The 12686-nt window shown below is 41.9% G+C and overlaps 1 protein-coding gene across 5 annotated transcripts in view; it reads left to right on the top strand.

The window, feature by feature from the left end:
• Positions 1 to 12686, top strand: part of LOC111772026 (rho GTPase-activating protein 20-like) — an 86536-nt gene that overhangs the window by 59238 nt on the left and 14612 nt on the right. For all 5 annotated transcript variants that reach the window (XM_070259657.1, XM_070259656.1, XM_070259654.1 and 2 more), the window contains 5 exons: positions 2474 to 2551; positions 4805 to 4871; positions 7301 to 7456; positions 10184 to 10353; positions 11731 to 11892. In XM_070259657.1, the coding sequence (XP_070115758.1) occupies positions 2474 to 2551; positions 4805 to 4871; positions 7301 to 7456; positions 10184 to 10353; positions 11731 to 11892 (633 nt within the window). The remainder of the gene's footprint in view (positions 1 to 2473; positions 2552 to 4804; positions 4872 to 7300; positions 7457 to 10183; positions 10354 to 11730; positions 11893 to 12686) is intronic.

Genomic DNA, 12686 nt, shown 5'->3' with positions numbered 1-12686 from the left:
CATTTCACCATGGAGAAACTTTCCTTAGCATTTCTTGTTATGCAGATCTGGTGCCAACAGATTTTCTTAGTTTCTTTTATCTGAAAATGTCTTTATTTCACCTTCACTCTTGAAAGATGTGTTTGCTGGATGTAGAATTTTGCCTGCAATTTTTTTTCTTTCGGCGTTTTAAAGATATTCCGCTGTCTTTTGGTCTTTATGCTTCTGATGAGTTGTCTGTGATCATTCAAACATTAATCATCTGCATATGATCTGTCATTTTTCTTCAGCTGCTTTCAAGATTTTTTCCGATTTTTGGTTTTTAGCAGTGTGGGTATCAGAGCGTGGTTTTCCTTGAATATGTTTTTTGCCAAACAAAATCCTGTTTGGCATTTTCTAAACTTCTTGAGTTTTTAAATTTATGTCTTTATGAATGTAAATTATGTCTAAAGTTTGGGAAATTTTGGTCATTATTTCCTCATTTTTTTTTCTTCCCCATTTTTTCTCTTCTTTCTTTCTGAGATTCTAGTTACACGTATATCAGACACTTTGATGTTGTCCACAGGCCCCTCAGGTTCTGTTATTTTTTTCAATCTTCTTTTTTCCCCTTTACTCTTCACATTGGATAATTTGTATTATCTACTTTCAAAATCATTTCCTCTTCCATTTGTCATCTTCATTATGCAATTTAGCCTGTGTAGTTTCAATTTTTTTTTCAGATTTCAGATAAAAAATTTCTATTTTTCAATATTTTTAATTTCCATGCTGAGATTCCTATATTTTTGTTTATTATGACCATATTTTCATTTCTATAATTGAGCATAATTGTAATAGCTGTCTTTGGCTAATAATTTCAACGTTTAGATCATCTCAGGGTTGTCCTCAACTCTTGAGAATTGATCACATTTTCCTGGTTCTTCATATATCAAGTAACGCTTTAGTTCTTATGAAAAAAATCACATTTCCATTTTTTTCAAATTATTTGATGAAATAGTTAATTTTTTTAAGGCGTTTGTTTGCAAAGAGCTCTGTCTACTGGAATTTATCTGTTTTGGAGAACAGACAACATGCAGGAAGAAATACACACATCCTTGGAATGACTATTTTGAACATAATATGTTCCTTATGCCAGGAAAAACCGTTATCTTACAGACCAGATAAATTAGGGAGTGATGATTAGCATTTGAAAAGAGATTCTTTTACTTTAAAAAATCTTTCATGGGAGAGTTTTTGATTGTATTGAAGGGACTTCAGACATCTTAAAAACAGCAGCACCCTTACTTCTGGTTAGGTCCCGAGGGAAACCCCATGTTTGAATGCCCCCAGACACGTCAGCACAGGAGGCTCCCAGCATGCCTGTGTCTGGGCCCTCGGAGCTCTACCACTGGGTTCTGAAGCACTTTCTCATAATCCTTAGGGCTACAAGTAGTTGGAAATCAATGAATGCTTTCATTGATAGAAGTCCCATTATAAGCAAGTTTCAGGGCCATCTGTCATATCAAGCAATTGAATTCATACGAAGAAAAATACAATGAAAGGACAAGGAATGAATTACGAAAGGATTCCCTTTGTTTTTAATGTCATCTTCAAGCCTCTGAGTGTCCCCTTATGCTGTCTGTCTTCTTTAAGCACCGTTGATTCAGGACAGGGGCCTTCCTGCCTGATAATACTCCAAAACTATGTGCGCAGTCAGTGTTCTTGGTTACCGTTTTTCTTCTTTTAAAATGTCTTTTGGAGTTCAGAGTTCAATAGATATCTCAGAATCCTATTAATTGCTTTCGGGTACTTTTCTGTAAACTGTCTTCCTATTTTAATGGAGCAGTTTCTCACTGTGAGGTGTGGCAGGGAGCTATTGTGAATACCCTAGTCACTGGCAGAGTTTGGAATGGAACTTGAGTTTCTCAAATTTTCAGTCTAGTTTCCTGGACTCATTGGTTTTATTTAATTTTCTCAACATATCTTGACAATGAAAACTTAGTGACCATCATGCCAGACACAAAGAAAGTACTCACTAAAGAATAGCTTTTAAAAATGCCTTTTATAGCCAGTTCTTCTGATTTTACCAATACCAAGTATGTAATTGCAAAGAAATAAAGCCATATTACAAAAGCACAACTCAGGAAGAGAAAGGGTTCAGCTCCTCCTTTTTAAACCACCCCCCCTCCATTACAGAAATAGCCTCAAGGTGCTGAGGACCAGCCCACGGGCCTGCCCGGAATTCTCAGTCTTTCTCCTTCTTGCTTAAGCTGTTATGTTTTTTGTGCCACAAATCCTTTCAGAGAAATGTTTGATTTACTGAAATGCTTCCTACTAGCCTCATGTTATACAAAGGAATGAAAGTAAATGGTATTTAGGGGTTCGTGCTCTGCATGTGCTGTGCTGTGTCACTACCTGAAAATGAGCTTGCCTTTAGAAAACGGATAGTAATTTGACAAAAATTATTTAAATTTTTCAAATTTAAATTATAGCAATTTTTCACATTTATTTTTTACAGTCTGTAACTGTAACAGTGACCAATTCGGATACAGTGAATAACATTATCAACATGTCACTACCAATGCTTGGAATAACTGTAAGTTACCTGCAAACTATTTTTACTTAAAAACCAACTTTAATTTTTGAGATTTGTGTGTGTGTGTGTGTGTTTGCGTAATGCACCACCCATCATGACAACTGATTATTATGGATTTCAAAGCCATATTTTGTCCCCCTTCAAATTTGGAAATTGAAGGCAGCAAAGCTATATTATTAACCTATATATGGTTGCTATTCTTGTATTCCCATTTTAAATTTTGTGCAAATGGAAAGTAATAGCATAATGAAATTGGGCTATAATTTTAGAGTGCTAATGGCAAAATGCATTTTTATTGTATGTATTTTATACATGGACAATCACATAAGATTCTAAATATTTCCTCCTCCACTGGACTGTTCCTTCTGTATATTCTTTCCTGATTCCTCCCCTCCCATCGCCATTTGCCCTGGTTGTCATTCAAGGACTCAATCTCAGTATGATGAACCCTAAATAAGATGTTTTCTTGTGAACTTTGATATAAAGACCACCTGGCTACAGGCTCCACCCCATTGATGCAGACCCTGAGGATGAGTTGGCTAATGCCCTTTGTGAATTGGTAAAGGAGGAGACAAGTTCTGAATGAGACCACGAATCCGGGGGCGTTTGTGTCCACATCACTTTCATCCTGTTCTGCTTTTAAGTGTCTGCTCTTTGATACTTTGATGGAGCTGGTGTGAGCTGTTGAAATTCTTTTTGGTGAGAGATACATACGTTTGAGGACAAGGTTGTGTCAGGGAAAAGAGAGGGAGAGTGACATGCAGATGGACAGAAAACAAGGAAGCACTTGTAAAGCACGGCTCCTCAAATAAAATTCTCTGGAAATGTAAAAATGCCCTGCTACAGTGACAGGGCGTAATTACAAGACTTGTATTTAAAATTTGCCTAACCCAATGGTATAATAAAGCCTCTTAAAAGCAAAGGGCAACCAGAATTTTCCATAAGGAGCCAATGATTTCTGTACAAACAGAATTAATAATAATACATTTTAAATGAATTGGAATTTATATGCATGAGTAAAGCACACTTCTGCATTGATTTCTAACCTAGAAGATGTGTACACTCTGAATAACAATTAAACCTTGGAAGAGAGTGAGTGTTTTTAGGGATGAGGTTAGGGAGATTGATTAATGATATAGCTCATTTTATTTCATGATTTTAATTTTCCTTAGCGTAAAGTGATCAATCTCACTAGACAAAAAAATTTCTATTTTAATGAAGAGTTGGGCTTATTTGGCTATATATGTATGCCTGATTGAAGAGATTCCAACACAGTGTTTCCAATCCCTACCTTAAAAGAAAAGGTTTTTATTAGCTCTCATTTCCTATTTGCAACACAATTTTGAGCAGATTTAGCTGTGCAGGCACGTGTGTGTGCCTGTGTATGTGTGTGTGATGGCTGCCATAGCTGGGACTCTCCTTCAGAAGGGCTAGACTGATTTTTAATCGGGAGTCAAGGGCAAGCACGGTACCTATCAATCACCAACAATTCCGTTTCAAACATTTTTTGCTTTATCCTCTCTTGGAGAACTCTTTAAAATAATTCAGCTGTCTTTATAATTTCGACTTGTTCGTTCCGAGTAGGCTTTACAGCATTACTGGCAATGATTCTGCTGGGAGTGGCTGTGCTCTGCATCTGACCTGTTCTCTCGGTTACAGTTCTTGTGGCTTCTTTCCCGCGTCTGCACCAGAGTCAGTGCGCTGACTTCACTGGGCCATCTCCTCAAGGCCTCCTGGGCTTCCGCCTCCTTTAGCTCAGGGTTGCTGAGCCATCGAGGCCTTTCAAGCTTTACTTTCATGGAACAGTCATGGCAGGGTGTGTGGCTCTCTGGACAGCATGCTTGTCTGGGCAGGGACATTTGAAGGCAAAAGCCAACATTCTCCAAGGAGTCTGGAGATAGCAGAAGGCAGGACTCTCAAGATTAGACTTTTCCTCCTTAATAAAGGGGGCATAACTGTGATTTCTTTTGCTATCGGCCATGCCCAAATTGAGGGGCTGACTGCATTGTGGTTCCATAGATCCTTGGCCTTCATCAACAGGGACAAGAATCAGGGAGGGTCTATTGGAGGCTGTGAGAGGGATAAGGGGTTACTGAAATCGGCGCCATTGACTCCAAAAAACTGTAGCCACCCCCATTGACCAAATAGCATTTATACTGGCCCCAATTTTTTCTTTTTGGAAGCAGAAATGCTAAGGAACTGGTACCTGATGTGAAAGATTTAGTGTGACACATAGTTCTTTTTGTTTCCAAGGGCTCTGAGAAAGATTACCAGCTGTGGGTCAGTTCCGGCAAGAAAGAGGCCCCATGCCCACTCACTGGTAAGTGTCTGGGAACATCTCAGAGGGGGCTGATTGGGTAGAAAACTGCAACTCTGAAGTCTCCAAGGAACGGTTGCTCAGTCTCAAGCTCCAAGACCCTTAAAAGTGAAAATCTTATGCAATATTCCTTCCTACATTTATTAAATAATTACTAAGCACTTACTCTATCCCAGGCACTGATAACATCTCTTCATTCCACGGCTTATGGTCTAGTTTGTGGGAAATGTGAGTTTTTCTTCTTTACTTTTTTACTTGACAAGCAGAGCTGTCTTGAAAAACTTATACATACTTACTTCCTCAGGTATGATGGCAACCTGGATTGGAATTTCTTTTCCCATCTATTTATTTTTTTATATTCCAGTCTTGAATTCCTCTGTTCCAGTTCCTAACTACTAAGTAGCCTCTATTTTGTGAGAATCTTAAAAAATCCAGCCATACCTCTGAATCCAAGTACAAATATTTATTTAATACTTGCTCTGTGTCTGAAACTTTTCTCAGCATCATAAGGAAGATGAGATAATCGCAGTTAACTCCTCACGTCTTCACTGACTAAACCACCGGTACTTTGCTGTTTCTCAGGCCGAGTTTTCTAGCATTGTTCTTGAGGTCATTGATAAATCGATTACACCTCTCCTAAAATCGTTATTAGAGCAAGTGAGCTAAAAGAATAATAATAAATCTTGGATCACCAAATTTGTTCAGTGCGGAAAATAGAGGGACTAAGACAAGGGAAGGGACAGGCTCTGTCGCAGACCTGGCAGGAGGTCTTCTCAGCCTTCACGGAATTGAAGAGAGTGAGGACCTTGCTCTGGATAAGCTTGGGCTGAATGGAGTGTTGTGGCTGGTTTGATCTTCTATCCAGACCACTAACACTGTCTCCCTGTCGGCAATAAGGCTGTTTTGCTTTCTTCTCATTCATGTGTTCACTGCAGGAGCACTTTGAATTCCTTCAAGAATTTTTCTTTTGTGTTCATGACTTGGCTAACTCTCTGGTGCCAGAGGACTAGCTCTCAGCTGCCTCAGCTTTCGACATGGCTTCCTCAGGAAGCTTAATCATTTCTCACTTTTCATTTAAGGTGAGAGGTGTGTGACTCTTCCTCTCATTGAACACTTAGAGGCCATTGTAGGGTTACTAGCTGGCCTAATTTCCATATTGTCATGTCTCAGGGAACAGGGAGGCCTGAGGATATGGAGAGAGAGGGGAATGTCAGGTCAGTGGAGAGGCCAGAACACACACACATTTATCCATTAAGGTCTCCATCTTAGATGGGCAGTGTTCATAGTGCCCCAAAACAATTACAATAGTACCATCAAAGACACTGATCACAGATCACCATAACAACTATAATAATCATGAAAAAGACTGGAATATTGCAAGAACTATCAAAATATGACACAGCGACATAAAGCGAGCAAACACCGTTGGAAACATGGTGCTGATTGATTTGCTTGACATAGGGTTGCCGGAAGTTCTCAATTTGTAAAAAGTGCAGTATCTGTGAAATGCAATTAAGGGAAGCACAATAAAACTAGGCATGCCTGTATTCTTCAAGAATGAAATCCGCACCACACTGTTGGGGAAAAGTGCAATTCTCCACAGAGAACTCTATGGAGAGGAAGCAATTTAAAGCATGGAAGAGCAAAACAAATCACATGGCAGGCAACTCCCGGTGATGTTGGGGGCAGTTTTCCACTCTGTAAACTCTGTTTTGCACTTTGCTTCTGGGTTTCCAACACCGTGCAGCCTTCCCTCTGATGGCTGCCTGGCAGGGCCCTGGGAGGGTGGGCAGCTGTGGGAGGGCAGCTGAAGGCACAGAGCCCTGCTGCTCTTGAGGAGTCCTTGTCTTTAGAACTGACAAAAGGAAACAAAAAATCTGTGTTAAAATGACATTACGAGTGAGACAACAGTGATCACAGCAATTCTGAACATATATGGTCCAATTCTTTAAAAACCATTGACCACCAATGTTTATTAATATATTTTCCTTGATCCTTATAAATCTGTGTGAGGGTAAGCATTTAAAAGGATGAATGTCAGGCTCAGAGAGGTCAAGTAATTTGCCTCAGATGTACAGATCTAGCTAGTGTCAAGGCAGAAACTAGAAGGCATTAAATATTCTCGGAGGGAAACACAGCAAAAGTCAACATTGTGCAATGCACTTACGGATCTATGCATTCCAAAGAAAGCAACGTGGTTAAAAATCTTTTTCTCTTTCCTTTTTAAACTCTTTTGCTTGGGCACCTGCTTTTTGCAAGGTGTCGCCCGTGAGGGTGCACGTGGCGCTCGCTCGGGAGCACAGCCTTCTTCATCCAGAAGCTGCGGGAGAATGGCAGCACACACTGGTGTGGCCCACACGCTCACAGTAAGGAGGTTTGATCCTAATCCATCACCATCATCCTGATGCATAGTTAGATTTTTCTCTGTACAGGACATGAGCATCCCTACATAATTAAAATGAGCCATCGTCCAGCCACTGGGCTCCTGCCACAGGGACCAGAGGGCTCCACATTCCAGGAGTCCCCAGAAATGCAAGGCCAATTCATCCTGAAGCCAAGGCACCCAGCCAGAAACCAGCAGAGGAAAGGTGAGCCCCTCCCCTCCGGCAAGCGCCTTCTCTTGGCTCATGTCTCCACTTCCCAAACGCGTGACACAGAGCTGATTTTCCATGTGTGGGTGGAGGGCCCGTGTGGACAGGAACCCAGTACCCGCCCAGAATCAAGCTTAGAGAAACTCCAAAGGTCTGAAATCAAGACCCAGCTCAATTCTAGGAAGGTTTTTTTTCTTTTTTAATTCTTCTAGGTAGACAGTTGCTCCCTTCTCTGTATCCCCAGAGCACTGTTGCCATATAGTTCTGTGTCTGCACATCCATGTGTCTTCTCAGAGCATGTGCTTCTACAACCCGAGAACGTGCCTTCCCAATCTCAGGGATTTGTCCAGTATCTCGGTCTGTCACGGGAGGGGACCAAATGACCACATGTCTTAGACACACCTGGAATCAAAAACTCCAGTGGAGCGAAGAGTTATGGAATTGAACTGGACTCTCTTCTGGGCTTCGGCTGAAGTGGCCTTGGGATTCCAGAGAGAACTGGACTCTCAAGTCTGTTCCCACAGCAAGCTCGCTTTCCACGTCTGCTTCAGACCCAGGGCGAGACCAAAACTAGACTGAATGTTTACGGTCAGGGCTTTTTTATCTTCCTTCTTGTCATTTTTTTCCCCTACCACTCCAATATTCTCCCATTGATATTTCTTTCTCTGAAGAAGACATTTTATTTATTTGGGAAGTATTTGAGCCAGAATAGAATTTCTACTTCAAAGTATTTTTATTATGATTGTTATTTTATAAGGATAAAGTTTCAAAAAATTTATTTTTTAATACACACACCCTAATTGGAGCATGAGGAAACACTAACCTAAATCTTGCCAGGACTGTTTAAAACTAGCTAGGTTTTGGGGGCCAGCCCGGTGGTGTAGTGGTTAAGTTCAGTGCGCTCCACTTAGGTGGCCCAGGGTTTGTGGGTTTGGATCCCAGGTGCTGACCTACACCACTCATCAAGCCAAGCAGTGGAGGCGACCCACATACAAAATATAGGAAGATAGGCACAGATGTCAGCTCAGGGCCACTCTTCCTCAAGCAGAAAGGAGATTGGCAACAGATGTTAGCTCACTGTCTATACTTTCTGTCTATGCTCATAGAGTAGCTGAATGTGTAGCTTTGTATCAAGGGATAGAGCACTCTTCTTCAGAGCATTCTTGTTTAAGCTGAATAATGGAATACATTTGGATAGTTTCAGAAATAATCAAATCAGGTTAAGAGTAGGAAAACCAGGTTGCATACAACAACTCAACCTATATTTGAACGTGTATCTGAGACAAACATTTGTACATGCAGACATATAGAAATCTTCTCCTGGAGTTAAGAATGTATTGGCTTTCTTCTCTCTCTTTAAAATGGTAGGGGTATGAATGCCAGGCAGGAGGAAGCCTTAGTTAGGGGAGTGGTGGCATTCCTTCATGACTGCTACCTTCTGGAGGCAGTGAAATCAAACGGAGAATGGGGGTGGGGTCTGCTTTGGGGGGAGGAGACAGATGTCTAGGCCTCCTTAGGCCTCTGAGTGAGGGAGATGAGATTTATCAAGGCTGCTATGAGCCATGCCTTATGCTGAGTGGGACCTTCTAGTATTTAGTCCAAAGAGGTGTAGGTAGCATCATTTACATTAAAGTAGACCAAACCAAAGCTCAAAGAGTTTTGAGTAAACTTATCTGACTAAGCGGCAGAACCAGGAGCCTTCTGTTTCTCAGATCCTGCTCTCTCTGGTCCAGCCCCAGGAGCACTGCATCCACGTGAGTGGACATGGAGATGCACTCACTCCTTCCCGGGAAGGCCGAGTGGTTGGGCATTGAAGGCTACTTGGTGAAATGTTGCTTCACTGTTTATCCTTCTACAACTTGGCTCCTCTGTTGACATTTTTAGTATTCGGTATAAACATGTGATTTAAACAAATGTTAAGGTACCTTATTAGGTAAACATTCATAGCTGAGCAGTAGAAACTTGGAACTCAGCTTTTCCTTGCTGATCGCCTTTCCTTTGAAAAGCATTCTTTTGACAGGGGCTGTTGGGTAGTTAAAAATCATCTCTGGGTAGCTTTGTGGGGTGTCCGAAGAAACACGGCCACCTGGAATCTTACCACATAGCCAGCATTTAATGACTACTTCCCAAGGACCCTGACTGCTGATAGTCATCATGGAGCTGCCTGAGCGTTGTGGCCCCCGGAGCAGAGGTCAGAGGCCGGCTGAGAAGTGGGCTCAGGCAGGTTGTGTCTTGCAAGGCAGATCCTTTTGCTGAAAGAACGTTGACCATGGTTGGGCGTTCAGAAAGCAAACAGGGAATCTAAGAGTGGGAGGAGACTTACTATGAAAGCAGATGATTGCCAAACTCTGCTTGATTTGAAAACCAAACCTGGTTAGCTTTTGAAATGTGATCTGTCACCTGAATCCACTGTTCATACTAAACATCAGAAAACACGGACAAGTACAAGTGAAGTGTCTCATACAACAGGCAGGAGAGAGCACTGCCTAGGAAGCATTTCCCCTGGAAGAAGTGACCCCGAGTCTGAGCAAGCCTCTAGGTTTGCAGGATGAGGGGAAGAAGAGCACATTAACACCACAAGGATGCAGTTGGCCAATTTCCGAACGTGGGAAATTCTGTGCAAAAGCTGACTCAGCTCCTCTTTCTTCTTGCCATCGCAATGAATGTGCCGTAAGTAAATTAAACTAACTACTACTGATAATCTCACTTCTTCTTTGGATTCAGGCCAGAAGTCAGTGAGAAGGAATTTTATGGGCAACTGGGCCCTCCGGCGCGGCTCCAGCGCCTGCCAGGACCTTCCACACGTGACGCCACCATCCCCAAAGCCAGGGCAGCTCTTCGGCGTCAGCCTCGGGGATGTGTGCGAACATGACAGCCTGCCCCCTTCTCTTCTGGTGGGTTTCATTTTGGGCTTCTGTGGCTTTCCTGAGGACAGAGAACTCTGAGAAGTCAAGTGTCTCGTTTAAATCTATCCCTAAACGGAGAAATCTTTAGACAGCCGCTGGCTTTGGGGGAAAAGCTTTGCTAATATTACTTCAGAGAATAAAATGTGATTTAGGTACTGCAGAGTCCTAAAGCAAACACGACAAGGAAAAGATACCCTTGTCCATTCCATAGGTTTCAGCAAAGGCCCACATATGCCTGCTCAGATCAATGCAAATGGGCTCTATGTGGAGGAGTCTCCGAGAGTCCACCCCGTCTCATCTTCTCTGAACTCCACAGTAGTCTTCAGCCTCCTTCAGCTGAGTCTACTCAGTCTCACTTCTCAGAATCTCTCAGGTGACTTTGACCTGTATTTCCAGTGCTGAAGCATACAGACTCAGCCTCTGGCATATGTGGATCCTTTCATCCAAATAGAATGTGTCAAGTGACAGCCACAGAATTTGGCCTGTGTTAACTCAAATTGGTGTATGGAATTGTCACTGTCAACATTTATTGAGTGTCCAGTATCTCTCCAAGCACTCTACCAGATCTAGGGAATTTTAGGGTAACGATGAAGAAATGTGTCATGCCAGTCCCATGCTCCTACTACCTCAGTCCTTGCAAGTTTCACAGCAAATTTAGGGGGTAGCTATGATTATCATCATTCCCACTTCACAAACGAGAAAAAAAAGTAACCTCACTAAAGTGTACACTGTGCCCAAGGCCACACAGCCAAGATGTAGTAGCATCATAGGATTCGGGTCCCTTGGATTACCTGACTCCAATACCTAGAGCCTTTCTGCACCACAAGCAGAGGACATGAAGATGCAGCAAAAGGAAAGGAAAGAGTGATGAGAAGAGGATGTAATTAGAGGAGGAGGAGAGGGGTTTGGAGAGCCCGATTTTAAAAGAGGGAATGCAATCCAGGAAGTAGAAATGGGGTACGCAGCCCCTTAAAGGGGAACGAACAATGGGACACGGGTATGGCACAAAGATTTCCATAGCTGGGGAAGAGCAGCTATATTAGGGCACGATGAGGAAAGATTGGTGGAGTAGGAGCGGGTGATTCCACAAAGGCCTGGAAGCAGGGAAGTTTGATTCCAAAGTGTCAATTCACTGAAAAGGAAAATCTGACTTAACAACTGTTTGAAATGCTTCAGCATATGAATGTAGAAGGGATGGTTGGGTAGAAAATAGAGACACTGAGAAAAAAAATTCCACGTTTGCTTGCATGCCCCCACCTCCAGCACTGCACCTCGCTTACCCCAGCTCCGACAAGCGGGGAGCGGGTGCTCTGGGCTCCTGAATACGAGGTGCCATTGATTTTTCCTTTCTCTTCTTCCCTATAGGATATGCTTTGCTTTATCAAGCAAAAAGGGCCGCTCACAGAGGGCATATTCAGAAAATCAGCCAATATAAAATCATGCAGAGCCCTAAAGGAGACATTAAATGCTGGGGACAAAGTGAACCTGGACTGTGAATCTGTTCTTGTGGTCGCATCTGTCTTAAAGGTAGGGAAACTTCTAGCATTATCCACACACAGCGTAACTCTGAAGGTACATGATCAATTTCCTTCACCGTGATTGCCCAGGAACCATAATAGGCATAATAGATTGAGAAACTGAAAAACACTTCACGAAGTCCAAATTTAAGGGCGTTAGTTTGGGTGTTAAAAGCCCCAAATGTTAGATATACTTTCCTTTCTCATCACACACCGCCTTCTCCTTCTTCATTCCTGAACATTATCCCAGAATAATAATAATAAAAATCCTAAACACACACTTAGATATACAGAACGTTTACCAGAACAAACATCCTGTTTTTGATGACTTCTTCACCATTGTCCTAATGAAAGCAAAGTTTACAAAAGAAAATTCGTATGAAACATCTGAAAATAGATAGAGAGGTTGACCGTAGTCAGTAAGCCAACATTTGTCATTCAATGAATCAAAAAATGCTCAATGAGTGACCAAAAGCTCCATTCACTTCCTCATCCTCCTTTCGCCTGTCTCTTTTAATTGAAAAGTAGTGTAGGGGTGACTTCACTTTTTTTGCCTTTTCACCCTTACCAAATTTGGCATCCTTTATTAACGTTTGTTATGCTTAACCCACCACCCACGATTATGGTCACACAGTAACAAGCTCCTACCACATGCTTCTTATAAATCTGACTTTTAAAGTAGGTGCAGCAACGAAAATTTGTTTGGAATTCTGAAAATTCAATAGATTTATACAAAAAAGTTTTTTAAATGATACAGCTAAATCACAAATATCCAGTTATGTTTCTATGAAGGGAATCATAGAA

Source organism: Equus caballus, unplaced genomic scaffold (genome assembly GCF_041296265.1).
Source record: "Equus caballus isolate H_3958 breed thoroughbred unplaced genomic scaffold, TB-T2T haplotype2-0000440, whole genome shotgun sequence".
NCBI classification, from domain to species: Eukaryota; Metazoa; Chordata; class Mammalia; order Perissodactyla; family Equidae; genus Equus; species Equus caballus.
The sequence above is the reverse complement of the archived record's forward strand: the minus strand, read 5'-3'. Positions and strand labels throughout refer to the sequence as shown.